This window comes from Labrus mixtus, chromosome 5 (genome assembly GCF_963584025.1).
Source record: "Labrus mixtus chromosome 5, fLabMix1.1, whole genome shotgun sequence".
In the NCBI taxonomy this organism is placed as follows: domain Eukaryota; kingdom Metazoa; phylum Chordata; class Actinopteri; order Labriformes; family Labridae; genus Labrus; species Labrus mixtus.
This window is the reverse complement of record NC_083616.1, coordinates 8,702,561-8,730,545: the sequence shown is the minus strand read 5'-3', so window position 1 is coordinate 8,730,545 and position 27,985 is coordinate 8,702,561. Positions and strand designations below refer to the sequence as shown.

The window sequence follows — 27,985 nt, the reverse complement described above, 5'->3', positions numbered from 1 at the left end:
CTTCAGGTGAATGAGAGGGAAGCAGAGGAGCGGGACACGGTTCAGTGTGCGTAACGTTGAAAAGAAACAACCAGAGGAAAATGACTTGTGTTACGTCGCTTGGGGCGCATGCTTTTATGACAACATATCTACTCTTCGTGATGGGATGCGTTGCACAGAAAGTAAGTTGACATTTGTTGACAATAAGCTGACAATATTTCACAAGCTCACCTTCAGCCCTGTTGAGAGCTCACAACTGTGGGTTGAATCAGGCAACGAGCCCCGTTCGTAAATGTTGATATTCAATGATTGTTTGCTTCTCGGCAAAGACTCAGAGCCCTCAAGGGACTTAACACCGAGTTAAGAAAAGTATGGTGTCAACATACAGTTCGGCGTGCATCTTATAGACAAAAACATTGTGTGTACTACATTTCAAATTGAAGTCTCTGACGTCCGTCCTGTCAACAATCTTTTACTACTGAGATTCAGTCCCTCGTTGTAGGCGCGAGCAACAAGCGGTACGGATCAACCAATTTTTAAGAGATGACATTTTAATTTGGTAACGACTTTTGTATTAAAGCATTTATGCCGACATTATCATATTGCCACATTAATTCGATAAAGGTTCAAGCGAATGAATTAAAGTGTAAGACAGTTTGACACTTAGTTATGGACTTGTGAATGAACAACTTTTCCTATTGAGTTTTGTGCACGTTGTATTTGGTAGCAAAACAGCACGTAACAGGACCTTGTCTTACGCTGCATTTGAAATTGCGAAAGGTGAGTGAAAAACAAACTGTGTGCTATTGCTTACAGCAGTTATAATTATAATGGTTTTGTAGTCATCTTGAGATTTGAAACAGTGTCTACAGTGCTCAAGACATTTAGCCAACAACACATCCGCCTCATGTAGGCTACCTAATTTACTTTAAATGAGCAGCAGGATTTCTTTTTAGAAGTAGGTTGCATTTTCAAAACGACTGTTCATTGTTATTTACTTAAACTGCATAAAAATAAGCCATGTGGTTATTTGCCAATGCAAAACAGTGAAATCCATAAAAACCCTCCAGCGTTAGCGATAGCCAGACTTCTCTAATCACCTTACATCATGCTGACTTACTCTAGTCCACCTTTTCCATTCACGGCAAAGTTATGAAAGTTTTTGGCTTACTTCGTGAGACATTAGATCCTTTAGGGTTTCAGAGGGATGTTTTGATGGCACAGGCATGTTTTGATGTTTCTGCACTTCACAGAGTCAGGGAATGGCATACAGAGTCCAAACTGCTGAAATGGGAAACACATTGAGAGCATGCAAACCTTATGTTGTACCTTTCTGGTCTCACTGAGGCAAAATTCCCAAGCTTTGCATCTGACATGCGAAGACTTCATGATCAAAAGGTTGTGTCTGATAAAATAGGAAAGCCCACAGTCAGGGGTTGTATGTGGGGCATGTTTTTCATTCAATCAGGCTGTTATTCATGTTGAACATGTTTTAGCTTCTCCTGTGGTAGAGTTCATGCTCCTGTCTGCTTACTCAGGCTGAGCTGTTTATTGCTGCTTTGAGTAGCACACAGTGGATTTGTGAAGGAGTTGTTTTGATGCCATAAAATGACATTCCAGTCTGTAAAGATGACAGGGTTTCTTAATGTACACCGACAGCCGCCTTGATCTGTTATTTATACATAGACAGCACTGAGATTGATCCTGAGTGCTCGCTCCTGAAGACAGTTTCATCCAGATTTGATTTGATGACAAAAAGGTAAAGTAGTTCTCTTATTGTTAGAGACACCCTCGGGCTCATTAGATCTACATACTACATTAAAATGGCAAGGACAAACAAAGACAACACTATATCAACCAGTTCAGTCTATTTATTTATTAACACTTAAAAGTTGAAAGCAAATTTAAAATAAACAAAACACAATAGAGGTATATGAAAAAATACACCCTTATAAGCCATCTGAATATTTTCAATGGGGACTACAAACCAACCAGTGTACACATATTATTGCATATTAACCGTGAAATAATTGACTAAAAACCTCCATTACTATATTAGCATGAGCAAATTCTTAACCTAGAACTCAATGGTCACAAAACATTGAGTGTAGACATGTAGACATCAGTCTGCACATTGGTTTAAAGAGACATATGGCAAGCTGAATTTACAAACTAGTGTCAATGTATTTCAGAGCAGTTGTAGTTGTACAGTAATATAAATGTAGAAAACTTGAACATACACAAAGGCTATACTTTGTTATTTCATGGCTTATTTTGAGGGTCATAGGAGCAAAGCACTCTGTAAAATACATGACCCTCTCTAGTCTTCTGACACCATATTCTTCTGTTTTGTTAATCATGCATGATGGACATTAAAGAACCCATGTGGAACACTGGCTGGTGTAACACCCTTGCAGGGTTACCCTATACAGACCTACACCCTGCACATCAAGACCACATTGTTAGCGAGGAGGAGCTTTCACCCGTCATGAGTCGTCCTCTTCCGCTGATGGACAATGGCGGCTCAGCAGCGCAATTCTTAGAACTAGATAACAAAAGCCTGTGGTATATTGAATTGTCAGCGTCTCCAGCTTTAGTTCCTGTGTGCATAGGGTGCTCACTATCTTTGCAATTATCTGCCTGAGGGGGCACGGTAAATGATGTCTTTGTCCTCCGCTCCCCTTTTGTATTAACTTGATTTTTGGAACAGCATAAACAAGCTTGGAATTTATTCTATCCCCCTCAGATAAAAAATGGTAGGCGTCCAAGTCTGTCAGTCCACAATTCAGCGCTGTGAATTTGATCTTTGTTTTGTTGCTCTGCTGAGTCTTTTCGAACGTTTTATTTGCACTGGAAAGAGGGGACATTCATCTCTAATTTAATTGAGTTGTAGGACCCCAGTGAACTGTGAATTCTCTTATTCCTTCAATGAATTATCGGACAACAGATACACAGTCTGTCAACAGATAAACATGTCACCGTGTGGCAGCGAACTGCAGAGATGGGATGAATGGGCCAGAGACAGAGAGATGAACAGAGGGCTAGACAGACGGTGAGGGAATTTGTCCTGTTTGTGTTGCAGATGCAAACGTTTGTCTAATTAGGTTTCCCTACCAACTTAAGAAGATCAAACATTAAAACTCTCATGCTCCAGTTGCTGCATTTGAGAGGAATTGCATTTGGTTTTTTTCTTGCCCCAAAACTAAGTTCAACAAACTAGTGCCACCTGATTAAATTTTTGTACCCTGATCTTGAACCCAGCACTGATATAAGGTCGGTTGGCATGGATAAGATCAGTTTCTTGTGTTTTCCTATGGTGTTTAAATAGGTATCTGACACACTTTCACAAGTTTCTCAAACCAAATACTGAAGGGCCTGATTAGAAATTTTAGGATACAGTAAAGAACATAATATGGGATGTATAATTACAGTTGTTGTGAACTTGTGATTCCATTTTCCCTTCCTTTTACCAACACTTAGGCTTAAAGAGAAGTGAAACAGTTCTATGCTATATTTTAAATGGGTCCCTGGAACACTGTTTTGAGCTTAAAAGCTACCAGGAGAGTTACGGTTTCAATGTTCCAGGGACCAAATTTTCCTCTGACGACAGTTTGTGTATAGAGTTATGGACATGAACCACAGAATCTGTACACTTCTTCAACTTTCAAATTTATCTACCAAAACTACATAATGCACCTTTAAGTATTGGCCGATACTGAGAACCATACAAGTGGTTAAAGTGTATGCTTACCTGTGCCCAATACCACAATTGATCACTGTACCGGTAGTCAATTCCGTTACTGGTCTCTCCATATAAACAAGTCTCCGGCAAGTGCTGTCACTTGACTTTAGAAAGCACTTAAAAAGATAACGTTTGATTCTGTTATGTGAGTTATTAACTTAACTTATATTTAACAATATTGACATTAGAACAACAATACATTGCTTGTGGACAGAATAGGGTCACACAACATCAAGTACAAACTAAAGTTCCCCAGAGACAGATTGTTTTTTTCTGTCGAAGTCATAGTCAGTGATGAACCTGGTTGATGCCTCATGTTTCAAGTATTTTGATGAATTCAAGGATTTAAATGTCTTGTGTTGTGAAATAAAATAAAACACCAAGGAAATACTATTGTCCTCGAAATATGGGGGGAATTCAGTCTTTGCAGAAAAGGCTGCTCAATTGTTAGATACGAATCATAATTATTTTTGATTGATATTGAGATCACGATTATTAACAAGATTGCTCATTGATTTTACAACATCTGCCACACGTGCTTTTAACCAATTTCAACACTCTTTAACATTCTTAACACTTTGAAAAACAAGCAATTGATCCTTTGGGTCTCTGATTGGTCTGCTGACCACTAATCAGAGAGCTCCCTCTTATAGCAACCGTTGCTAGGCTACTTCTGGTTAGATATCTAGCGAAGTCCTTTCAGTGCGTTGCGGTGATATTGTGACTAAATATGGTTAAAAGGTGCTAAGGCTGTCTGCAAGAATGAATCAAAATATCCACATTACAATCCAGGAGTATTTTTAATCATGTTTCCTAAACCCAAGGAATGTTGTTTGTTTTTGTCATTGGTTATATGACGGATATTTAAAAAAATATAGTAGGCTCTAGCTACAATCTGTAATGAGTAATTCTGATTGCTTAATTAAGTTACCTACCCAGCAGTACATGAGTGGTCCTGCCCTGTGACAGTTCCTTTGGCACTCACTTCCAGAGACAGTAGCCTAAATGAGGCTTCTGTCTTTTTCACTTGGATCTGTAGCATTTAGCACTAATTGATGTTGCTGTGATTGTCAAAATATGCACATTACTCTCAATTGTATATGGAAGGCCCTATTGCAGACATTTAGAGAATATTTATGACATATGGCTGCAGAAATGGTCCTTGATGGAGTCCAAAGGTAAGTCATTAAAGGAGAAACAGCTAGCAGCCACGGGAGGACAACTAACTTTGGTTGACATCATATGCATCAGACATTGATCATCACGACGGATGCGTCCCATTCCAAAGCTGGAAATGCTTTCTCCAAACTGGTTGAAACCAAAGTGTAGATAAGGTCATTATTAGAGCCCGACCGAATAATCGGCCAGCCAATAATATCGGCCGAGATTAGCATATAGAGTGACTATTGGTATCGGCTAATTTTATCGCAGATATGTGCCGATATATGTAGATTTATTCAAACAGGCAAATAGCATTTAATTTGAGTATTGTTGTATTACACTAGCAGTTCTCTTTCTGACTGTCATCAGCAGAGGGCGCTATATGGATTACAACAAGCTCTCCAGTGTGTCAAGTGGTTATGCACGTACATGCGCAATTACTTTACAGTTGTATTTGATAACTGCATTCGAGGGATCAACGCAAATGTGTCTACATCTAGCTCTACAGATCGTAGATAGATCTTAGGAAGATATCGATCTGATATCTGATATATCGGTATTGGATGTTTTTTCTCCCTACTATCGATATCGTTATTGGCCGCAAAAACTCCATAACGGTTGGGCCCTAGTCATGATTCTCTTCAGGCCTCCATAGGTTCAGCTATCATATCAACATCAGTGGCATTTTTCTAAGGAAATATGTTAATAATAGGATTGTCACAGGATCACATTTTTTTATCGTGATTCATCTAAAAATTTTATTTGTTAATCGCAAATTATCAAACTTTTTACGGATCAAAAACTAAATAAAAACAGCTAAAATGAAAAGTGAAAAAAGTGAAATGTTTGATTCGATAAGGTAGATATTACTTTTGACTCGTCAACTGAGCTGTCGGGGAGTTTTTGAAGTGGAATGAGCCACTGAAAGATGCAGCCAGTGTCTTACTTTTGGGTCACAATGAGAGCCTACATTGGCTGGCCTCGTTCACCCAATCACATATCTGTGTGACGTAAAGGACTGCATTGGTAATATATTCCAGTGTTACTCTATTACGTGCATGCTACATTGAATGCCCCATAATGGCTCTGTAAATAAAGTGTTCATCAAACATGCTTAGGCGAAAAGAGGTCATCCATGATGCACACGGTGGGGAAAATGTGCTGAGCAAGCCCTACAGTGGTCAACAAGGGCACCCCTAGAAATGCCTGGGCCTTATCTGGCTACCACACCAGTTTTTTTTGTAAACTCTCCCTGGCATGAACTAGAGCTATTGACATGAGCCCACCAGGCGAGGCATTGACATCACAGGGGAGATATGTGATAAATCCTGGGCTCGAGTATCAGCACTTTTCACAGCTGTGGAGGATGACTTTAAGGAGTTTATTTTCTTCTGTTTCTTTTTGAGACATTTGTGCAATATAAAAACAGAGTCATGGCATCTGTCTGATGTTTAGTTGTAGATGCTGTCTATTGTGTCTAAAACATTAAAGATCCCATTCCAACTTATATTTAGCTGCATTTCTCTTTGTAAAACATTGGTGTAATTCAGAAAAACATTTTTTAAGTTTAACCCAAAAGGTAACCTGACTTGGTTGAAGTTCTCATCTTAAAGGCCTGTTTAGTTCTGACACACATTCAATATAGTCTAGTTGCTTTTTGGTCTAAACTTGATGACCAAAACTTTCAAACACAAAAAACAGTGTTTAGTTGTTTCTTTTTTTATAGAAGAGAAGTTTGTTATTGTTTATTTGATGTACCCTCCAACCACGTTCTGTCAAATGTCAGTCAAAATGATATTACAGCATCACCCATTGGCTTCTGAAGTGCAGTGTTGAAGCCCAAATATGGCGGTCGCAATGTTGGAAATGCTGTCTCAGCCTACTTTGAGTCGGCCTAGAAACAAGCAGAGTGGCGTGGAAAGGCGGTCCTTAAACTTCCTGACAAACAGCTACAATGTACCTGTCAGATCAGTCACGCCCCTAATTACTTATAACTCTTACCCCCCATAAAATCAAATGATGCAACTGATGATTAATAACCCCCCTTCATGTATGCCAATATAGACATGAGCTATTCAGAATTTTAAAACCAGGCTGTAAACATGTGTATTTCTGCTGTCAAAATGGGTGTGAAGGTCATTTTGGGGCTTTTGCAACAAGCCTCATGTGGACATTCAAGGAACTGCAGTTTATTTTGCACTTCCTCATTGGCTTCATTTTTTCACACTGGAGGCTTCCGCTTGATTATCACTGATTTTATAATCAAATTAATTCACATTATATTCTTGTGATTCCTTTTATGTCGGCTCTTCGTCGCTGACTTAAAAAGCTACAGTATGTTGCAACCTTTCATACCCAACTATTTTTAAATACATTTCTTGCCCATTTTTTGAATCAGATGTCAAAAACCTTTTTAATTAAGTAAACTGAAAACCAATTCTGGACACAATAGACACTTTTTGATGAAGATGAGAGTCCAGATCTGGGAGATCAGTGTGATTGAAAAGCATCCTGAGTGGACTGCTGCTTCGGAAGTGTTAGCCTGTGAAGCAGTGTCACTTTTCTCCTCCAGTAAACAGAGCTGGTGAGGATTCCTGCCCCCTTTTGTGGGGCCCGCCTGCCTGTTTATGAGCCAGTCCTGGGCTGTTTGTGCATGAGAGGCATAGTGTGTGTGTGTGTGTGTGTGTTTGAGTGTATATGTGTGGTAACAGTACTTCAGCAGCTCGTGTTGCAGAGTTTTTACAGTGGTGTCGTCAGCCTGGGTGGTTTAAAAAAAATCAGCCAACAGTTAGGTCAGACAGCAGACTTCTGTTTTGTCAAATAAAGGTGTACTGACAAGTGGTGGGGTTTTTTTTCCACTTTTGCACCTTTATGCAACAAATTGGGCTCAAAACTAAATGACAGCCTCAGGTTAAGTTATTCAATGTTGCTTAATATAATCATTTTAAAAACAAAGTTTCAAAGAGCTTTATTTGAAATGGAAACTAAAAAAAGTGAATGCAATAAATAAACGGCACTATACAGGGAAAACATATACAATCATTTTTAATAGAGGCCTGTTATGTAGAAGGAATTCGAAGAAATTAAGTCACCCTTGTATTTAGTTAAGGAAAAGTGATCATGGTCAGATGATCTGAGTTGCCAACAGGTAAAACATGGATGCAGAAATTTATGAATGTATGAAAGTGACAGATAGTGTTTATGACAAGCAGTGTCTCAAAGTCTTTCATACACTGTACCTTGTGGGGGACCAATGCAGGGATTTGTGTGATTTGGGATCTAGTATTGGTTAGCAGCCATGCTGAAGCATTTTGCAGACGTTGCATGTAGAACAGGGCTGCTTGGCTGATCCTGAAGAAGGTAGCTTTGCACCAGTCATGGCATCAAAAAACTCTTTGGAGAAGTGCATTTGTAATTCTGGATTTCTTAAAAAAATGTAAGGATACTCAAATGACCCATATATCTATCAGTCAATCAGTTTATATTTGTATAGTGCCGATTCATAACAAATGCTATCTCAAGACATAACAAAAAGAGCAGGGCTAGACCAAACAAAAAATACAGATGCATTTCATCAGTGTATAGGGCTGAGAAAACACTAAACAGACTAACCAGGCTCAATAGAAGTAACATGGTCAGTGAGAAAATTATGGGACCAAAGATTGAACCCAGCAGAACTCCTTGGAGTAAAGAAGTTGTTGAATGACTTTAGCTATTTTTAACATATGGGACGAGAGCCAATTTAGAACAGGGCCTTAAGTACCAATTAAAGTTATTTCAAATTATTTTCAGTGGTGATGATATGTAGGTTTTTTTGGCCAAGAACTTTTGAACTTAACCTAACATTTTGTCTTTTCAAATTTATGTAGAACTCTGAAAATCCAATGAAAAGTATAATTCATAAAATAGCTGTGTGAGTGAGTGGGGCACCAGAGAGCCTAGCAGTTAAGTTGTGCACCTACTCCTCCTTGTCCCCGCGGCCTTTGGTCTGAGTCCAATCTCCAACACCCTCACTCTCTAATCCCAAATTTCCCGCCTCCCTTCAGATGCCCTATCCAAAAAAGGCAAAAAAGTCCCAAAGCATGTTTACAAAATAGCTCTTATGTAATAATAAATAGGAAAAATATAATGGTTTACATAATATAATGATGTCAGCTCCTAGCATAAGTCAGTGGGTTTAAAATCGCCTCTGTTGTAATTAGACACACTTATGAACCCCGTCCTGGAATGTGAAACTCTTTTTTTAAAAGGATGTAGTGATGCAAAGTTAAAACGATAGAACAATACTTTTTGTGAGGGGCCCCTCAGTAATGACAGCAGCTGGTCTGATGTTTCACTGAACAAGTCATTTCAGACAATTATGTGAATAGTTGATCTACTTCTGTCCAGGAAATACCCTGTCAGCAGCACAACTGGGGCGCAATGACCAGCAGGCACTTATGTAGGCTAAACTTTCAGCCTCCCTTGTACTGATTAGCATCAGTTCATTAAAATATTATCTCCCCTCCCCGTTAGTGGAGTGGTTCACTAAAACAGCATTGCAGCCCATTGTTTGGCCATGAGAAAAGGCATCCTTGAATAATTAGTGTCCTACCATTGGAGCGGCCTGTGATGTAACAGAACTGAGATGTTTGGCATTATAAGAATGTCCCATTTCCATTCGACACTGTGGCACTCGGGGGCCCTTTCATGTGTAGTGTAGCATGCTCATCCCAGGGTGGTAGGGACCTCTGCTGCCTTTATCCTGGTGGGAGAGATGTCTCAGTCTCTGTTCATGACACAGTTTTGTTTGATCAGATGCAAGATCTGACAACATTCAAAGTTCTACACATAAGTAGTTACATTTTTTTTGCAACATCATTATGGTTTTCAACATTTTCTGTTAGAAGTTATGTATTTATTTTCTAGTGGAAATAATGAAAGCAAATTTTGAACAGAGTTTAAGGGAAGTCCAGCAAAGCAGCATTATGGCAAAGATAGATAAACATGTTTTCTCACCTCTGGTCAATATTGCCCTAAAAGGGGACATGCTGTCCTTTTTTCCTCCCCCTGTTATTCCCCCATATTGTGAAGTGGTCCCCCTCATTGCGCAACCCCACTGCAAACACAGTGAACCCCAAATCGGCTTACTCTCTCTCTAACCTCAGCAGGAATGGCATTTGGCCCGTTCAAATGTCATCCGTGTAATTCTTTGCTGTAGCGCATTAATTTCTGTGTAGGAAGTGCAAGTGTAGCATGACATGTGCTAATGTAATTGTTTCCAAATGCCAGTCAGAGAAAAAACAACAACTATTGGGAAATACAACTAGAAAACTATGGCTTGTAGAGCTGGGACAATATGCCTTTGTGGCAATTCGGTTGTATCATGATTCTTGGGTGTCAATTTGATTAATATTGAGATTCTAAAGTATTGCAATTTTGCGATTAGATACTATTGATTATTGCGATTTTCTTCTCCCAATTTTGAAGCAAAAATAAAGTGTAATATACAATAAGAGAGTAGAATATCATAAGATGTAATTTTTATACAAAATAATGTCACAAGTCAGTCAGTTAGTCTTTGTTTATTAGCTGGTTAAGTTTGAGAGTCTGATGTTATTGGAGCTTTATTGATAACCTATGGGCATGATAATATTTTTCAATATTCCTGTGAATGCTCAAACTACATGTGCAACAACTGCAGCTCTGTTACTGCTCTTCTACTATTTAATTCTGCACTGTGTGCTCTGTTTATGTCAATTCTTGCTCTTTGCTGCTGTAACACTGAAAATGTCCTTGTTGTGGGATAAATAAAGGTTTATATCTTTTATTTGGATATGGTTGGTTTAGTTTTGTGTTATTGCTCCTCTGCATGCTGTCTTGTTTGGTCACATGCAGTAGTGCTTTGAATGGACAACATTGCAGGATTTTTATAAGACAGTTATAGTATCTTCAAAGGCATTCTGACTTCTATGCTACAGATTGCTGTCTACCCAGGAAGACAAAATGTTTGCCCAAGGACATAACCAACATTTTGATGTAGTATTTCGACAGGCCGTGCCAGCCACTGGCATGCCTGGAGCAGCAGACTTAAAGTATCAGCGTAGACATAGAGTAGAGTGGAGCTGCACAGTTTATGGAAATATCAGCTGTAAGTGCTGGTTTTGCCCTGGGCAAATATTTTGTAATTTGTGGCAGAAAGTAAACAACTGAGACATCTTGAAAATAACTTTGGTGAAGCAACCTACTGCTGGATAATGTTTTGACTACCTGTTTGCACAGGAAAGGCTTTGGGAGTCTCAGATTAACTTGATATGCCATGCTGAGTTGATAAAAATGTAGCAAAAGGCTCATTTTGTAGCTAACAGTGTTATTAAAAAGTCATTTAAAAAGGTTGAGAGTATGAGTTTAGCTAAGACCTATTGTTCATTCATTTTTTACAGTGTGTCCTGATAAAGGGTGGGTGATGCCTTTAAATTATCTTCTTCAAATGTAACTCCAGTTTATCAATCACTCAATAGACCACACAAACACACAAAACAAACACACACACACACACACACACACACACACACACACACACACAATCAGACACATTATCTTCAAGCTGCTCTCCATCCTATTTACCTGCCTGTAACAGGATTTGAGCAGGCCATGGGACAGTCACCTGTATCAACTATAATGCTGTTTTAATGTCATGATTGAAAATGACATGTGGAATTTTGCTACTGAAAATGTTCTGACTGAGGAATGTATTTGCTAACTGCATTCAGATGGGGGGAATATTGACTATAGAGCAATCAAAGTGCCATTCTGGCTCCATAGACTTTTCCCTCTGCCCCTGTTGCCCTCTTCGCTCCCATCCCATACACATTCTCAAAGTGATCTCTTATCCTTTTAGCCCAGTCCAGAGCACAAGTGTCGCCCGCGGGTGTTGGTTTGATACCTGTCTGGCATGGGGGTCTGCTAGTCTGGGTCATTCCCACAGTCCAGAACTTGGGCCAACAGGAAATCTCATAAACACACAGCCCCCCTAGAAAGGTCTGGTCCTTAGCTCTCTGGCCCAGCCACACATCTGCCTGTGATTAGGACCAGGTCCCCCTAACATCCACACACCTGGAAAGAATTATAGCTAGCATGTTTGAAGAAATACCCTCCCCAGGGTTACCCAAGGAGCCAATACGGGCAAAACACAGGCTTTGATATAAAGGCAGAGCAGCAGGGTTGAATAGTTCAGTTTCAAGCTGGTTTATGTCAGGGAGTAATCAGACCACAAGTGGAGGTGTATTATTTGCTAACAGCAATTGTTGTTGGTGCCTTTGACATTCAGTAGAACTTAATCACTTTTTGTGCTCCATGTGAATACATGACTCATCTGACAATTTAGGCTGAGGGTAACACAATACTGCTTCGTACTTTTCAACATAATGCCCAACTTTAACAGGAATGCTAGCATAGGTGGCACAGGTGGGAATCAAAAGCAATAGCCTTGGCAGTGTTTGGGCTGAGCTCTTACTTTAGAGCTTAGATTATGTTCTGATAAAAACATTTTCCTTTTGGTACGGATTCAGAGAACGAACAAACAAAGAAGTTAAAAAAAAAACAATAACTGACTACATAGATCTCAGAGGATATACGGTAAAGTAGCTGATGAATGTATGATACTTTCAAGTGGAGGGATACATTTTTATTAGTGTATGAATGGCAACCAGGTTTCACAGATTAATGTGCCAACATACAGCACGTAGATGTGTGCTTACATCACGGTGGGTAGAGAAAGAAAGTCCTGTTTCTAGTCAAGCTCTCATTGGCAGGGAAAGGTCCTGATAGGTCAAAGCCAATCCATGGATCTATATATGGATGTAATGTGTTTGAATTAAAACTTTTTTCTGGATTTGGATTGTGGGGACGATTGCCGATGCAAGACTGAAATAGTACAGTAGACCCTCAGATGATAAGAACAATTAATCAGAAAGACATGTTTATTTGTCAGTGGTCTGACAGATGCATAGATTGTGGCTGCTGTGTTGGTTGGATCTATAAGTGGTTTTCACTGTCAAAAGTATGTATGTAGGTATCCAGGTAATTTCCCTAACAGTAGGACTTGTGAGTTTGTATTCAGAGAAAGGTCACAAATATTTTAAAGCTCTGTTGCAGAGTTTTCCCAAAACCCACTTAAAACATTAACTGACCAAAATATATGACTGAGATTTGCAAGTTCATCACAGCATTCTCCCCAACATCTCATTAGTTTGTCTTGATTGTTAGATTTTAATAGCTTAGTTAAGAAGATTGAGTCTTGGAAAAGACAGATACCCTTCCCATGAAAAATGAATGCAAGTTGTTCTTTTTTATGACCCTAGGCTGTTCCTGCGAAATGAATGTAATTGCTATCATTGTTATGGTGTGACTCGGTTTACTGAAGTAACTGTTACCAAAAGATACTGAACTATGAAAGGGGCAGCCAAGTAGCGGCATGTAAGCTAGAAAGCCATCCTGATGTCACCTTTAAGGAAGTAGATCATTTGTAAAAGGTCTTCATTTGTTTTGTTTTTGTCCTTTACAGTTAAATTGATCTGACAGTAATCGTAATTTGTTTTGGAGACAGAAAAACTGAATACATTTGGGGAGGCGTGGGACTTATGGTATTGGTTCTATGTAAAGATTGGATATGCACCAATTCTGATATCACATTTTAGGCTGTGTCAGGCATTTTCAATGCTTTAATTGGTCACTTTAGTGCAGCAGTATGTGAGGAAAGTAAATTGTCTTTCTTAGAAGGGGAAATGTCTCAAATAAACCTTAAAATCTAAGGCACTAGGATTCAGTATCTTATCTCATTTATATTGCAGGTATACTTTGACTGTGGTGCCAAGGTGGATGTGGTGGATGTCCAAGGTCTTATTCTGTCTCCTGGCTTCCCCTACAACTACTCCTCTGGGACACACTGTGTTTGGCAGTTCTTTGTGCCTGTTGATTACCAGCTGATTCTGGAGATATTTGACTTTGACGTCTTTGAAAGCCATGACTCAGCTGCCCAGTTCGCCGCCATCTCTAATTTTGAGGAGGAAGAGGCGGACGAAGAGGTGACTTTCACTCCTGGAGGCTTAGTGTCCGATGAAGCTTCATCAGAAGTTAAAGATACCACAATTCTGAGTGCAGGTGATGTCACGAAGAATCAGCAGTCCTCCAAGGATGGCGAGGTCAAGCAAGTAGTGGTCCAGGAACAGTCCACAAAAATGGAGCTTGCCGAAGTCTCGAATTCTGCCAAAAGATCTGCAGAAGCCTCCTCTGGCCTGTCGTCACCACCTCCTCCCTCTCTTCACCTCCTGCTTGGGGCTGTGCCTGATGGAGATAAAGCTGTAAACTCTGCTTCCTTGTCTCACCTCATGGGAGACCTCAGCCCCAGTTCTAATCCAAGCCCAGTAATGGAGGAGACAACCTTTGCCCCTCCACCTTCTACCGAAACTCCAGCTGTGAGCCCCGAAACCCAACACTCGATGCTTGACACCTGCCCCCACGATGTCCTTTACATCTCGGACCTCATCACCTTCTCCTCCAGGTTCTGCGGCTCCAACCGGCCTCCGAGCAGCCAGCTGGTTTTTGGCTCCAACCAGGAGATGGTGGAGGTGATCATGGAGTTAATCACCACCACCCACTGGGGTCGTGGCTTTGCACTTCTCTTCCATTACCACAACCTGACTGAGCCAGGGGGGGACCGTCGAGCCACCGCTCTAGCAACCAGTAAAGTAGACTCTCTGCTGGCTGCTGTGAGTGGAGCTGCCTTCTTCGCTTTGATACTTACAAGTGCCCTCTGCATCATTTTCAGGTAACAGAACAACAATTACTGTATACAAACTGAAACATAAAGCTGTGAAGGTTCTTAATTAGATTATAAATCCTACTTGGTCTAACAGATGTCATAAATCAAAGTGGAAATACAGGCCTCTTCTCTGAATATGCAGTTAGATACACTTGCTTGCCATCATTAAATTAATACCACACAGCTGATACATCGGCTACTGATAAAGGTGCATTTTCAGATGTGATTATTTCTATCAACCAGGCATGATGCTGATATCAATGTGCAACAGATCGCATCAGTGAATACCCACATTTAATAGATACCTTCAACGTTAGCAAGTTCATGTTTTTCATTCTATTTTAAATATATGACAATATCCAGAATGACTTACTTAACTTGTGTACAGTAATTCATGGTCTCCAGAGAACGACTACAAATTACTAGTATTTGATCTTGTCAAGTTTAAACTCTTTCGATCCTCCAATTGACGTTTTTTGCTTTAAAGGTCACATATTATAATCCTTTTTAACTCATTCAATTAAGTCTCAAAGCTCCCCAAAACATTTCTGTGAAGTTTCTTGGTAAAGTCCAGTCTGATCCGCTACTTTATCATGCCTATAAACCCTTCTATTTCAGCCCAGCTTGGAACAGGCTGTTTCTGTGTCTGTAGCTTTAAATGCAAGTCAGCTGTCCTCAACCACGCCCCTCTCTGAAAGGGGATTTAGCTTGAGCTATTTTGCACCTTGCCCTATTGTTTACAGTAAGAAGGCAGAGTCAGAGGGCAGAACAAATACCTAGCTGTGGGAGTGTCACCCACCCGTGGGAGGGGTTACTGCCCTTTTGTGATGTCACAAAGGGAAAGTCTCCAAACGGCCTGTTTGAGCATACATACTCCGAAAAGTGGAGCAGACAAAAGCCGTGGAGGGTGGACTTTTCTCATAATTGGGGAATTTGTAGATGGGCTAAGGACACATATTAGTGTTCGAAAAACATGGTAAAGTTTAATTTGCATAACATGCGACCTACAATGTCAGACAACCAGTAAAGCAAACAATTTCCCAATTAGTCTCAGCTGAACTTATGTCCATTTTCACTATGTCAGCATCCCAACAAACATGAGCATCGTTATTCCTGCATAACATCTTAATGTTAGCATAACTATTGTGAGTATGTTTTCCATGCTGATGCATGGATGTATAAATATAACCCAATGTAGAGTTACACATTCTGTTCTGTTTATAATGAGATTTGCTTAGTGGTGCACAAAGCAAAAAGCCTAGATGTAGTTACTTGAATCTTCTTGGTACTTTTTTATGTGTTAATATTTGAGGCCCATAGAGCAGACACCAGCAATTTTTTAAACCAAATCTCCCATTGGATTTGGCTCTTAGTGGTATTACAACGTTATGATCTTACTGATATGAATAACAGCTGTTTAGGTATTGTCACAAGGAAAGTAATGCACCTCAAGTAATGATTTAGTTTTAACCTACAAAAGCTAATCGGGCAGTGTGCATAACAGACATAGAAGTTGGAACTATACAGTACCTTTTTTGCCACCATGTCTAATTGGCTTCAGCGACTGGTGCTTCTCTTTGGGTTTTGTGCTGACGTTGTTGTGTTGCTTGAAACACCAGGGTGCTCGAGTATAATGTTACACAGCTGTGAGCATTTCATTGATTTTCCTCTGAGAAAGTTCACAAGTTCTTCTATTTGATTTCTCCTATTAATGAAAGTGGGCTGGCCAGACAGTAAATGTGCACACACACCCAGATGCAGACACTCACATATATGCAGCACAAAGTCAACACTTTGTTGTATTGACTCAGCTGGAAGCCTCAGTCCCTGATGTGGTGACCCTTGGAGATTAGTTAGGTTTGGCTGCAACTGTGCGGCTTCCTTGATGTGGCGCATTCTTGCCAAAGAAAGGGGCATTCAAGGTGCAGCACCTGGCACCGATTCCAGCACAGAAATGCACGAGAGTAATGGGCAGGGAAATCAGGGAAAGGAACAACAAGGAGAATTAAAGCTCAATGTAGGTTTGGTATAGCATTATCAGCTAATAAAGGGTGTTCCTTACAAGCTGTTCTTTCTTATCCATCTCACAGACAATCCACCCAAGCCTGTGGGGGTTAAGTTTGGACATTTTGTAATACTATCTGTTCTGACATGGTGTCTGTTTTTCCCTACTGGTCCAGCTGATTCAAAATCCAGAGAGGTAAAGCTTTGCGTCAGCCTTAGCTTGCTGTGAGAAAAAAACCTCTTTTTAACAGTAATAGTGTTAATTTCAAATGCAGATCAGTGTCTCCAACTAATCCATTAGGCACAATAAATCCACAGGTTCTCACTGTTAATGTCAAGGAAATTGGAAGCATGTGTTCAATAAAATGAAAGTGTAATTTGCAAGAACAACAAAACAAGTCTTTCAGAAGCCAGGAAATGCAGAACCATGAAACTCAAGCTCAAGAGCAGCAACAGTAGCTGGGATTTTTTCTCATACAGTTTCCTTATCATTTAAATGTGTTCACAGAAATCATTAGGGAAAAAACTAGCCTGCTGAGATAAATAATCTTGAAAGTTTGAAGCCGTTGTGTGATTAATTCCCCCCAATTCCCTTCTGGTCAGAAAACAGCCGAAGGTGGAAAAGTGTCACAGCAGGGGTTACCCTCAGTTGACCTGTTGCTGGTACAGTAATGAACTCATTCAGCTGTAAGGGTAATTTTTAATAAGCGGGAACTTGCTCGAGTATTTCTGCATGCTTCACTGGTTGAAGGATGCATGGGAAAATAGGCATAAGCTGACAATATTTGTAACTGTTTCAGATGTGAAAGTATATAACAGTATAGCCACCAGTGTGTCTGTGGGGCAAATAACTTGGCCCTCAGCAGTGACAGTGATGCATTTCTACAGGAAGAAGCATAACGTAGCAGTAACTTCTCAGTAACGACCACTTTGTGAAATGTTATGAGTTGTGGTATTTGTGAATGCAAGATTGTGGTGCATCCTGCTCTATCATCCAACACCACAATAGAGCAACTATTGAGGGGGAAACAGCCACGGGTATGTTGGAGCTATTTTGTATTAAATGGGGGTGGTTACAGTCAGTACAGTTGTATGGGATAGTGTCCATTTTTACATTTCTGGTCAAAGTGTGAACACCAGGATTTTTTTATTCTTGGGAAAGAACTGTCAAGAGTCAGATTAAAATAAAAGAGGACATTCATCACAGCTGGTTTCTGGATATGTCTGTAATTATAAACTGTAAAATTACTGTGGTACTGTATTTTCAGACCCAAACTGTGTCCGAAAAGAGCAAGCTCCTGTGCATCCAGCAACTCTGAGGTACATTGCATAACATACTACATGCTCTTGTTTCCCAGTTCTTCTTCCATTGTCCTTCTAACATGCCCCTACCCGTCTTCTTCTTGCTGTGGCCTTATTTTTCTGTAAGACAGTCCTTTAAAAATTCAGAGCTGGGGCACCAATGGACTAGCAGTTAAGTCAAACAAGATGTATGAAGTCTATACAAGCGGGCGGCATGGGTTCAACTCCAACCTGTGGCTCCTTCGCCACATGTCATTCCCCACCCTCTCTCCCACGTTTCCTACTCTATTTACAGTCCCATCTAAAGAAAGGCAGAAAGACCAAAATACAATTCTAAATTAATAAATACAGAGCTCAACCTGAGGTCACTGGACATTTCTTTTGATATTCTTAACTCTGTCCACTGTTGCCACACCGCCCCTCTGCTCACCACAGACACTTATACTCACAGGTTCACGTTACCTTTTATATTCCCCTTCAGATCGCTTGGATATTTCCAATACACATCAACAGAGTAACAAAAGTTATAAGCATAAAACAGGGAGGCTGTTTTTAGATTGATCAAAAGTTAAAAGAATTTACAACATGCCATCGGCCATGATTTGGATCAGAGCACCTCTTCAGAAACAACCTACGTCCATGTTTGATATAGTCTATAGCCTATGGTTGTAAGACATCTCCACAGCTGACTTTGTGTCTCCTGCATTTCAGGTATCAGGACAACAAACTCTGAATCTGTTTCATTATTTATTTGGATCTGCATTAGCCGCTTTTCCTTCTGATTATTATAAATAAAAAAAATTTAAATAATGACTGAACATTTTTTTAATAATACACAAACAAGAGGCAAAATAGAACAAAAAAAGATGGGTGGTTTTGTTTAAATCAACATCCACTTTAAAGCTAACAACCTGAAAAACAATGACTGCCCCACATTTCATAGTAATTACTGCACAATATATCTATAGGGTCAGTACATATTGAATAAAGCTTAATAATAGTAGTAGTACTAATGAAACCAGAAAGTAGGGAATACTTTGAAACCGTTGAACTTGTGGAACGTGTTATTTCATGTAGTTATCCATTCCATTATGCCTTGTATTTGAGTATATTGAGACAATAAGGTAAAAACAACTTCTGTGGCCATTTCTACTGTATGAACTGCTTTGTGCTGTAGGTGCCAGAGGGGGTCCAAAGCATCAGGGCGGAGGTCAGCGAGCTGCAGCTGATTGCCGAGAATCAGACCAACCTGGAGGCAACGACAGAGCAAGGCAAAAACAATGGCAGCCTGCCACACACAGGTTAGGAGAACATACATCTGCACACACACAATAGTAGGAATGATCTGTTGTACCAATAATGTTAGCTTTAAACAAAGGACAAAAAGTACATTCTTCATGCTGAAAATGTTCAGTGTATGCCCTGGTTGGTTTGGATTTTTCAGTTCCTCCTGCACAATTCAAAGATATGTGATATTGCTGCAGCACAGAGCCCATAATTGCACATTACTGTGGATGTCATTCATTTTTATTTATATTTACAACGTGTTTAGACATTTGACTAGAATCATTTTAGGAATGATAATAACACCTTCAGGAATAAAAGTCTGCTATTATTTCATTTCCTGGTAGAGTAATGACAAGATAAAGTTTTAGTGCTGTCATTCAAAAGTGAAGACATGGGGTTTTTAAGGAATGTGCCTCAATAAGGGCTTTCACACTAGCAGAAATCTACTGAAAAACTCTGGATATTTCCAGGAGGAGCTTCACCCGGAGTTTCTCCTTCCAGATCCCTAGAATTTTTTCCAGCAAGTCTGAGTGGGCTGATGTGAGAACGCTGCAGGATATTCTCCGGAGAATTCATCTCAGGCCAATTGTAGGGGGAGTGACGTTTATATACTGCGACTGCTACACTACGATCTCTGTGCACGTTGTTAAACGGCTGCATTATGTTTTCTGCTCGTCAGTATGTTGTTTTTCACTCTTTTGTTGATGTTGTCATTCTGTTGGATTACACATAGCATTGATATAAAGGCAAATATTCTCATTATAGCGTTGTATAGTGGACTCTGTTGCTTCGACCGCTACTTCCGCGTTGTTTATTTACATCACGTCTTACCTCAGGAGACCCCCCGACCCCCCTCCCGTCTGACTGGGATAGTCTCCAGCTGTGAGGAGCATATGTGAACGGCCAGGTCGGGAGAATCTCTCGAGCAGTCCTATCAACTATCTAGATAGTTTCAGGAGTGCATATGTGAAAACAGCTAATGTCTGTGATGTTTTTTCCGGGGATGTCTTGTCAATCAAACACTGGAGGATTGGATTTTCTGCTGCTTAGTATTTTCTCTGGGATGACTCCTTCTTTCCCCCCCCCTATTGTGTTTACTCTGCAAACAGTTTTCTTCTGTTTATCCCTAACAAATTGTCACAGCTGTTTCTGGAAACATTAAACAGTAAATCTTTTTGGTCAACCAGGAGTTTTCCTAGGAAAAATGTACCTAACACGAGGTATTACTGTAAATTAAAACAAACTGTATACCAGGAACCCTCCGTGAACTCTGGGTGGGTCTGTAGTCGTCAATGTTTTTAGTGTTGGAGAGATCCTGGAACAATCAGAACGCTTCTCTCTCTCAGTGGGACTGAACCCAGGCTGGGAGATTTGTGGGTTGTGGCATTTAACCCACAAATCTCCCAGCCTGGGAGTAGTTTGAACAACAGAGGAGTAAAGTCCCCTCTGTGTTTGCTCCAGTCATGGTGTAAAGAGTTTACACATAAACACTCTGCTTATAAACATTGAAGGAGTTGAGACTTGCCAACTCTGCATGTTGTGTCATTGAACCTTTTTAAAATTGCAGTTCAACATTACAGGCTGTACTGCTTCAACTGAAGATGAAGAGGGCATTAGTCAGTCAATTTATTTATAGAACATGTTAAGATAATACAAACACAAAATAAAAAGTATTAGTCATAAAAAAGGAAAAACAAAACTACATGCATGAAAGAAATGTGGAGCCTTGACTTATAGACCTCACGATGACATCACATCCATTGGTGGTGGCAGAAAAACAGCTAAAGCAAGTGGAGAGAAACACGGAGAAGCCTACCAGATCCTGGGTTTAAGGGAAAGAATATCTTTTTTGTGCCTTTGCAGGTCAGAATAGGAACGTGAAAAAACCTAACCTCTGTTGTCTGTAGAATACTGTTGTCAAGGACACTCTTAGAAGTAAAACACAGATGAATGGCAATGCAAACGGTGGTGACTGGTTTAGAAAAACTTCTTGTCTGTTTCCCCTTATATCGATGTCCAAACTCATGGCAACCCCACGATGTGATGAAAAGTTGACAGACTTATATTAACTTTTGCCTTTAATAAAATATGAGCGAGTACAGATTGTGATACAAACAGGCACGTCACAACAGGCACGTCTTTCCACTCTACTTTCAAACTGTGTTTTATTCACACAGCCCTCAGACTGAGTCTGTTTTAGACTTAGTGTAAGTACAAATATTTTCAAGTCCATCAGATTCATTACGACAAACATACTGGATTAACATTTAGGACTTAAGAAGAAATCAAAACGAGTCACCACTGTTTGCAATGGTTTGAACCAGCATGAACTCACCTATATACATGTCTTCAGACGTCCTTTCTGGCTCCATGAAATCATTCCTAGTAACACTAATGTCTGAAGGCACTGATCAATTCTTATATTCGAAAAGCAAGCAGCATGTTTAACCTTGTCTTCATGGTAAACAAGAGTCTTCACTGTGTACAAACACAAACATTGATTTATTTCATTTTATTGTATTAGTTCAGCTGATATAAAGAGCAGTGTTCTCAGTATATTTGATGTCATATCATGTTTCTGTCTTTGCAGTCAGTGCTGGCAGGGACATTTCCCACAATGAAGAGGTGGACCTGTCCTGCAGCGGTTTGACGGAACTCGACCTTGGAGCAGACGAGGTTTTCATTGTATCTTCAGCCCCTAGCCCGAGCAGGCTACCCTTCTCACCTCACACAGTAAGGCCCATTTGGATGTCAGTGCAGTTGTCTGGTTAAGACCTTACTTGCTTCAAAGTTAAATATTCAGGAGTCCTTTAAAGCTTCATGTTTATAGCTGGTGATGTTCCTACCTGATTGTACGGCCTGCCACACACAGGTTTGGAGATTACACAACTGCATACAGCTGACATGTCACTACCACAATGACATCTTGTCAGTACAAAGGTGTGATGCATTTCAAACCTCTAATGCAGACTTGTACTCTTCTGGCTCCAAAAAGCCAAGATGGTGATGGCAAAAACGACAAAGGCTGAAAACCTGGGGGTCAAGCCATGGGGTCTATGTACTGGCCTTAGGAACGTATTAGCAAATGCTGGCAGGCTAACACATGAAATTAAATTTGTTGACATGTTTCAAATGAACCTCATTAAACATCTGCACGTCAGCAGTAAAACTGTGAGCATGTTGACATCAGCACTACAGTTCCTAAAGCTACACATAGCCACTAGCATGGACGCAGCTAGGGCGACCTCTCAGTGGGTGATCTCCTCACTTTGGGGAAATGATCCCTGAACAAATGCACATCCGAGGTGAGAGGGCATTCATTACTTGAATTGACCCAGTGTCCCTAATAAGACTCACACCATGTATTGGCATACGCATGGTACAACCTAAAACTATGAAAACGATGAGGACATAAATGGGAAATGAGGATAATTAAAAATTGTGAGGAGCGTTGAGGAAGAGGCAATGGTTTGAGCAAACATTTTTTTTTGTCTCTTCTCCCTTTTGTATTCTCTTGGAATAAGAGTTGGCATAAAACAGCTCTGGCAGCTTTTTGAAGGACTGGCAAGCGTTTGTGCAGGCTAGTCTAATGGAGTATTATCTACAGAGCCAGATTCCCAGCTCCAATTGTGTGCGTTTGTGTGTCTGTGTGTGTCATGCACGCTTTGGCCCGCAGTGTGTGGTCTGCCTGTGTGTGTGTCCTCAATGCAGACGTCCATGGAAATAATGTTTGAGGGATGTTGCATTTGCTGACAGTGGCAAAGTCTTTGAAAAATGCCAAACTCATCTTCTCGATGTCAGTGCCAGGGGGAAATTCCAGGTCAGGTTTTTTTATTTTGATGCCACACATCCTCGAATATGCCGACCTAAATCAACTTTGAACCCCCGTTTGATAAAAATGTTTTTGCAACGGGCCCCTTCTAGAAACTGATTTAATTCAGTTACAATAACACAAGGGAACACTAAAACCTTTCGTGCTGTAGGCAATGTGAAGTGATCAAGTCTGGATCAAAAAGGTCTTTGTGCATTCCCCCTGAGACTTAATTCTACTGTTTGTATTATTATTAGTTTTGGTTGAGTATGTTTAGCTTCCCCTTACACCCAATAAAGGTCTCAGACTCGACCTTTGGAACCATGTTTTGTATGCGACTGTGTTTGGTAGCTGATTTCTAACCCTGTGTGTCAAATCCAAAAGTTGCCATTGTGTTCATGGGGCTTTAGACCATTTTTATCTAAACCCCCTAGCTAATTCTTGTCTAGACAAAGCTAGCTGCTAGTGACTCTGTGAAAAGGATTATCTGGACTCGTACTCTTATGGTTGCAACCCCTGAAACCTTCCCCCTCCCCTGATCAACAGCAGCTGACTGATCAGCATGGATAAAGTTGCTCTACACATCTAACCTGTCGATCACATTTAGCGCCTCATGGTTGTTCAAGCAAATACAACCTATACAAATCTCAGTACAGTCAAATGTCCTCTGATGTAAGTGTGGGCCTGAGATGCATAGTGCAGTAGCAAAGATTTATGCATACTCAGCATTTTGACTCAGTATTGCCAGAGCTATCCTCTTGACCGCTTTAGTAAACTTAATAAAATGATTGAGATTAAAACATGAGCAACACATGCTTATCAGTCTGTTGTGTTTGAGCAGACCAAGCTAATCATCACAGTTCCTTTTTAATCTATCAACATAGTCCACAAGACAATCTGCTGGGCGAGAAATGTTCAAAACTCTGAGTCCTTATGTTTTTTTACTGTTTATGATGTTATCATTCGCCAACAAGGGAATCAATGTCTCTTGTTTTTATGACTCGTCTCTCGTGGTGTCTGAGATACACAGTGAAGTGTACAGATCTGATTCCTCTCCTTGTTACCTGATATCATTATCCCTCTGTCTAAGCAGTGGGCTTGTTACTGAGTCCAGTCTTTCCATAGATGCTCAATACCAAAGATGCGTGCATGATTGAATAACAAGCCTGCTGCTCAGTGCAGGTCATTGACCATTCGAGCTGCAGTTGAGTGCTTGAGCATAATGCAGCCTCTGATATGCAAGCTATTTATGTTGTGTGGTCGTCTTCTTCCCTAATTAGTTTGTTTATCTTCTCTCTGCCATCTTTTACTTTTAACCTTTGGTCTCCAAGGGAAATTCTTTTTCCGAACTTCTTATTAATAAAATATCTGGAAACGGATTTTGCTCCTGGACACTGAAGAGTCGGGGTTTCATGTACATCACATAGAAACTCTGAGAGTCAGCTAAAAACTTCCTGTATGTGAATCAGTCAACATGCCTACCAAACCCAGACCTCTCATTTCAAACGATGTTAAATAATCGATGCATTCTTCCTCATAGCAGCGGGAGAGGTTTCTGCGGCACAGTGACACAGGTCCAGGCCCCGCAGGTGACTGGCCCTCACTAGACTCCAATGCCTCACCAAATGGCTCCAGGTCTGCCAAGGACAGCAGCAGCGGCTGTTCCAGACCCAGAGCTTGGAGCGTACGTACCTTCCAGGACTTCCTCCCTCCTCTGCCGCAGCTGCATAAGAAGTGGTGCAGCTGGAACTCCACCAGTCCCTTCACCAAGCTAGTGGACAGCGTCAGTACAACAAACCTTTCATGTCGTTTCACCCACAGTCATTTATGGCATAATAAGAATGATGAGGTCTGTGCTTTAAAGAGTTCAAGTGTCAGTTGGATTTAGTTTGCTTCTAATTTAAAGTCTCTTAAATGTTCTAGTTTATGGTGGCCTTGCAGCTCAGAACAAGAGTACATTATTAAACTGTATATTATCAAGATATTTTTCATCATTTTTGACCCATTTAATATATTTATCCAGCCTTAATTTACCATTTTATCACACATACCACTGCAGAATGTTATAACCTGCCCTAACATAAAAGTGCAGGTGTAGTTTGCATCATTCAAAGTGGCTTTATTTGATCATTTAAATAACTTATTCTTATATAGTGCATGCTGTTACAGTACAATCATGGTTAACTGTGACCCTTGAATGAACTGGAGTTGTCCTATTCTTCTAAACCTGTACAAACGGTCTCGTATAATTCCAGACTCCATCCAGTTTGGTCACTGACTGCAGGGAGGGCGAGAGCAGGAAGGTCTTCTCTGACATTCACCTGGAGGCCAATGCAGACAACAGCATCACATCCGACTCTTCCATCAGCAACGCCTCCTACCCCCTCACACAGCCTGCTCAGAGGCAGCGGCGTCTTAACTCCGCAAGCAATCTGCGGCGCTCCCGCTTCACAGGGCACTGCTTTGGCCTGCTCTCTGGGACGGCAGACCCGACGAAGGCTCCCTGTCTCACTCTTGCGCCTGGCTCCCCCTCAGACTCCAGCCCTGGCTCTCCGTCCTCCACCCAGGGTCAGATCGAGAGTGGCCAGGCCGGGAAGAGGTTCCCAGGAGAGGCTGATCACATCAGTGTGCCAGTGTTCGCCATCTCTGAGGAGGAGGACCGGCAGCCTCTGGTCTCAGCCGAGCACCTGGATCAGACCTCTCTCTCCACCGTGCTGAACGGAGCGATAAGGGGGATATATGAAAAGAAGAGGCCTCTCGATGCAAGCAGCAGCCTCAGCCCCCAGAGCCAGAGGGCCAGACCCGAGTGGAGGCCATGGGGGAGCCAGGTGACAGGAGGGGTGGGGCCGCTCCCATCCATCGAGTCAAACAAAGTCAACCAGCCGTCTCTCAGTCAGTCCTCAGTGCTGTGCAGTGTGACCAATCACATGTGACCACACAGTCTTCAAGTTTGTGAAAAGAGCAGAGACTCTGGTGGGCCAGTTATACATTTCTGAACTCTTAGTGCCACTCTGTAAAATATATAACATTTACTTTCTGTACTATTACAAAATGATTACTTCATCAAGTGTAGCCTCAGCTGCTGCTGGCAAATCTATTCTTCTCACTCTAGCTGTTTTGTATTTTTATATGATTTTCTTTGGACAAATATTGGAATAATATGCTGCTTACCATGCCAAGGCTGCGACTGCTGTGGTTAGTGTTTGTTAAAAAAATAAAATAAAAAAAAATGATTGCAAAATGCTAAGAAAAAAGTATTATCGAAGCAATTATCCATAACCCGGAACTCTTAGGAGCACTTTAGAAAAACTAGATTTATTCAGCCAGTTATAACACTCAAACATTGCACTTTGCTTTCAATAGCTCATTCATTGTGGATTTTGTGCTGCTAGTGCCAGATTCCTGTTTTTTTTCTGATGTTTATTTCTTAGTGCTGGATAATGAATGCTTCTACAATGACTTATTACCCAAAAGTGTTCTGCAGAGCATCGACTGTGTTACGACATGTGGATGCAGTATGTTCTCCTGAAGCTCATCCTGGATTATAAAAGGGAAATTAAATAAAGTTAATGCAAATAGAGTTTCTACTATACGATATTATGTAGTATAAGAAGAGAGAACTAGAAACCACAATAGTATTTAAAATGAATAATGAATCTATGTAAAGTTTTAATAAAGGCTATTTCATTCATTTGCTGTCCTTGATTTAATGTGTGTTATGTGATCAACAAGATACAAAGTAATCTTTGAACTACACTTGGATGTGAACACCTTACACTGAGTTACCCTTCAGCAGAATTAGAAATACTATTGCATAAGAAGCACTTAGATATGAATGTACAGAAATTGAAAAAGGGTTTTACTCTTTTCACTTAAGTACAACTTGCAAAAGGTAAATAATTTCTCGTCCTGTACCAACAGAAATCAAATCTTTTTGGGGGGTGCTGGTAGCCTGGTGGTTGGTGTGTGGAGGCTTAAGTCCTCCAAGCGGGCGGCCCGGGCTTGAATCCTTTAAATAAAGGCATAAAAAGCCTAAAAATAAACCTTAAAAAAATGCTATCTACTTGTTTTAATGGTATCTCCTTCTCAGACACTGACAAATACAGAGGTTAAGAAAATATATTTTTTGCATTAAATTCACCTCACAAAAAGTCTTCCACTTAAAGCTGCTGAGGAACCTTCCATTTTTGTGGATTTTGGCGACCCCTGTGGACAAAGTGGTACTTTTCAGCTCTACTGATTTTGCCTGCTGTCTATTAACAGCCAAACATATCACTCACTGTGAATCTTTGCCGTGGAAAATGCAAACAAAGGCTGTTTGGCAGAATGCTTTATCTCACTTCGTTTGACAGCTATGAAGCGGTGTCTGGCATAAAACATAATAACATAGACATTTTTTTTTTAATCAATTATGGTCTTGTGGGCTTTTGACGATCACAGAAGCATGGGGACAAATGTCAGTCTGTTTTATATCCAGTTTCAAACTCCTCACAGGGGCTTTCATTATAAAGTACATGGTCAGTTTATTTATGTGATGGAGGGTTAAAGTCCCAGTAAAATAAATTTGATTTTTTCTCTGGTCTCAATCCAGTATTCCTGTTAAATGTTCATTTATCTGACAAAATATGTTTCAATAAAGCATTATTGAAACATATTTTTACATCAAAATAAACTATTTGATCTTCCTGTAAAACATTTTCATCCTAATCAGGTGTGTTTACTAATTTTAGACCAATTAAAAAGCTGTATCTACATTTAAAACCCCTCCCCCATAACTATAAACTCTGCCAGTTACCGCCCTCTGCGCAGGATCTACGAGCTAGCGAGCAGCTAGGGGTCCTCGGTTTGTTTTTGGTTGTGTGAGTTATTTGTGTCTTTTCCGCTTTCATTTGAACCC

The 27,985-nt window shown here is 40.5% G+C and overlaps 1 protein-coding gene across 1 annotated transcript; it reads left to right on the top strand.

The window, feature by feature from the left end:
- Positions 1-26,779, top strand: si:dkey-112e17.1 (uncharacterized). The gene is made up of 7 exons (XM_061037611.1): positions 1-161; positions 13,714-14,690; positions 17,957-18,008; positions 19,168-19,291; positions 21,868-22,010; positions 24,629-24,871; positions 25,344-26,779. Exons 1-7 carry the CDS (start codon positions 81-83, stop codon positions 26,019-26,021), a joined length of 2,298 nt encoding a protein of 765 aa, XP_060893594.1. The 5' UTR covers positions 1-80; the 3' UTR covers positions 26,022-26,779.
- Positions 26,780-27,985: the final 1,206 nt, after the last annotated feature.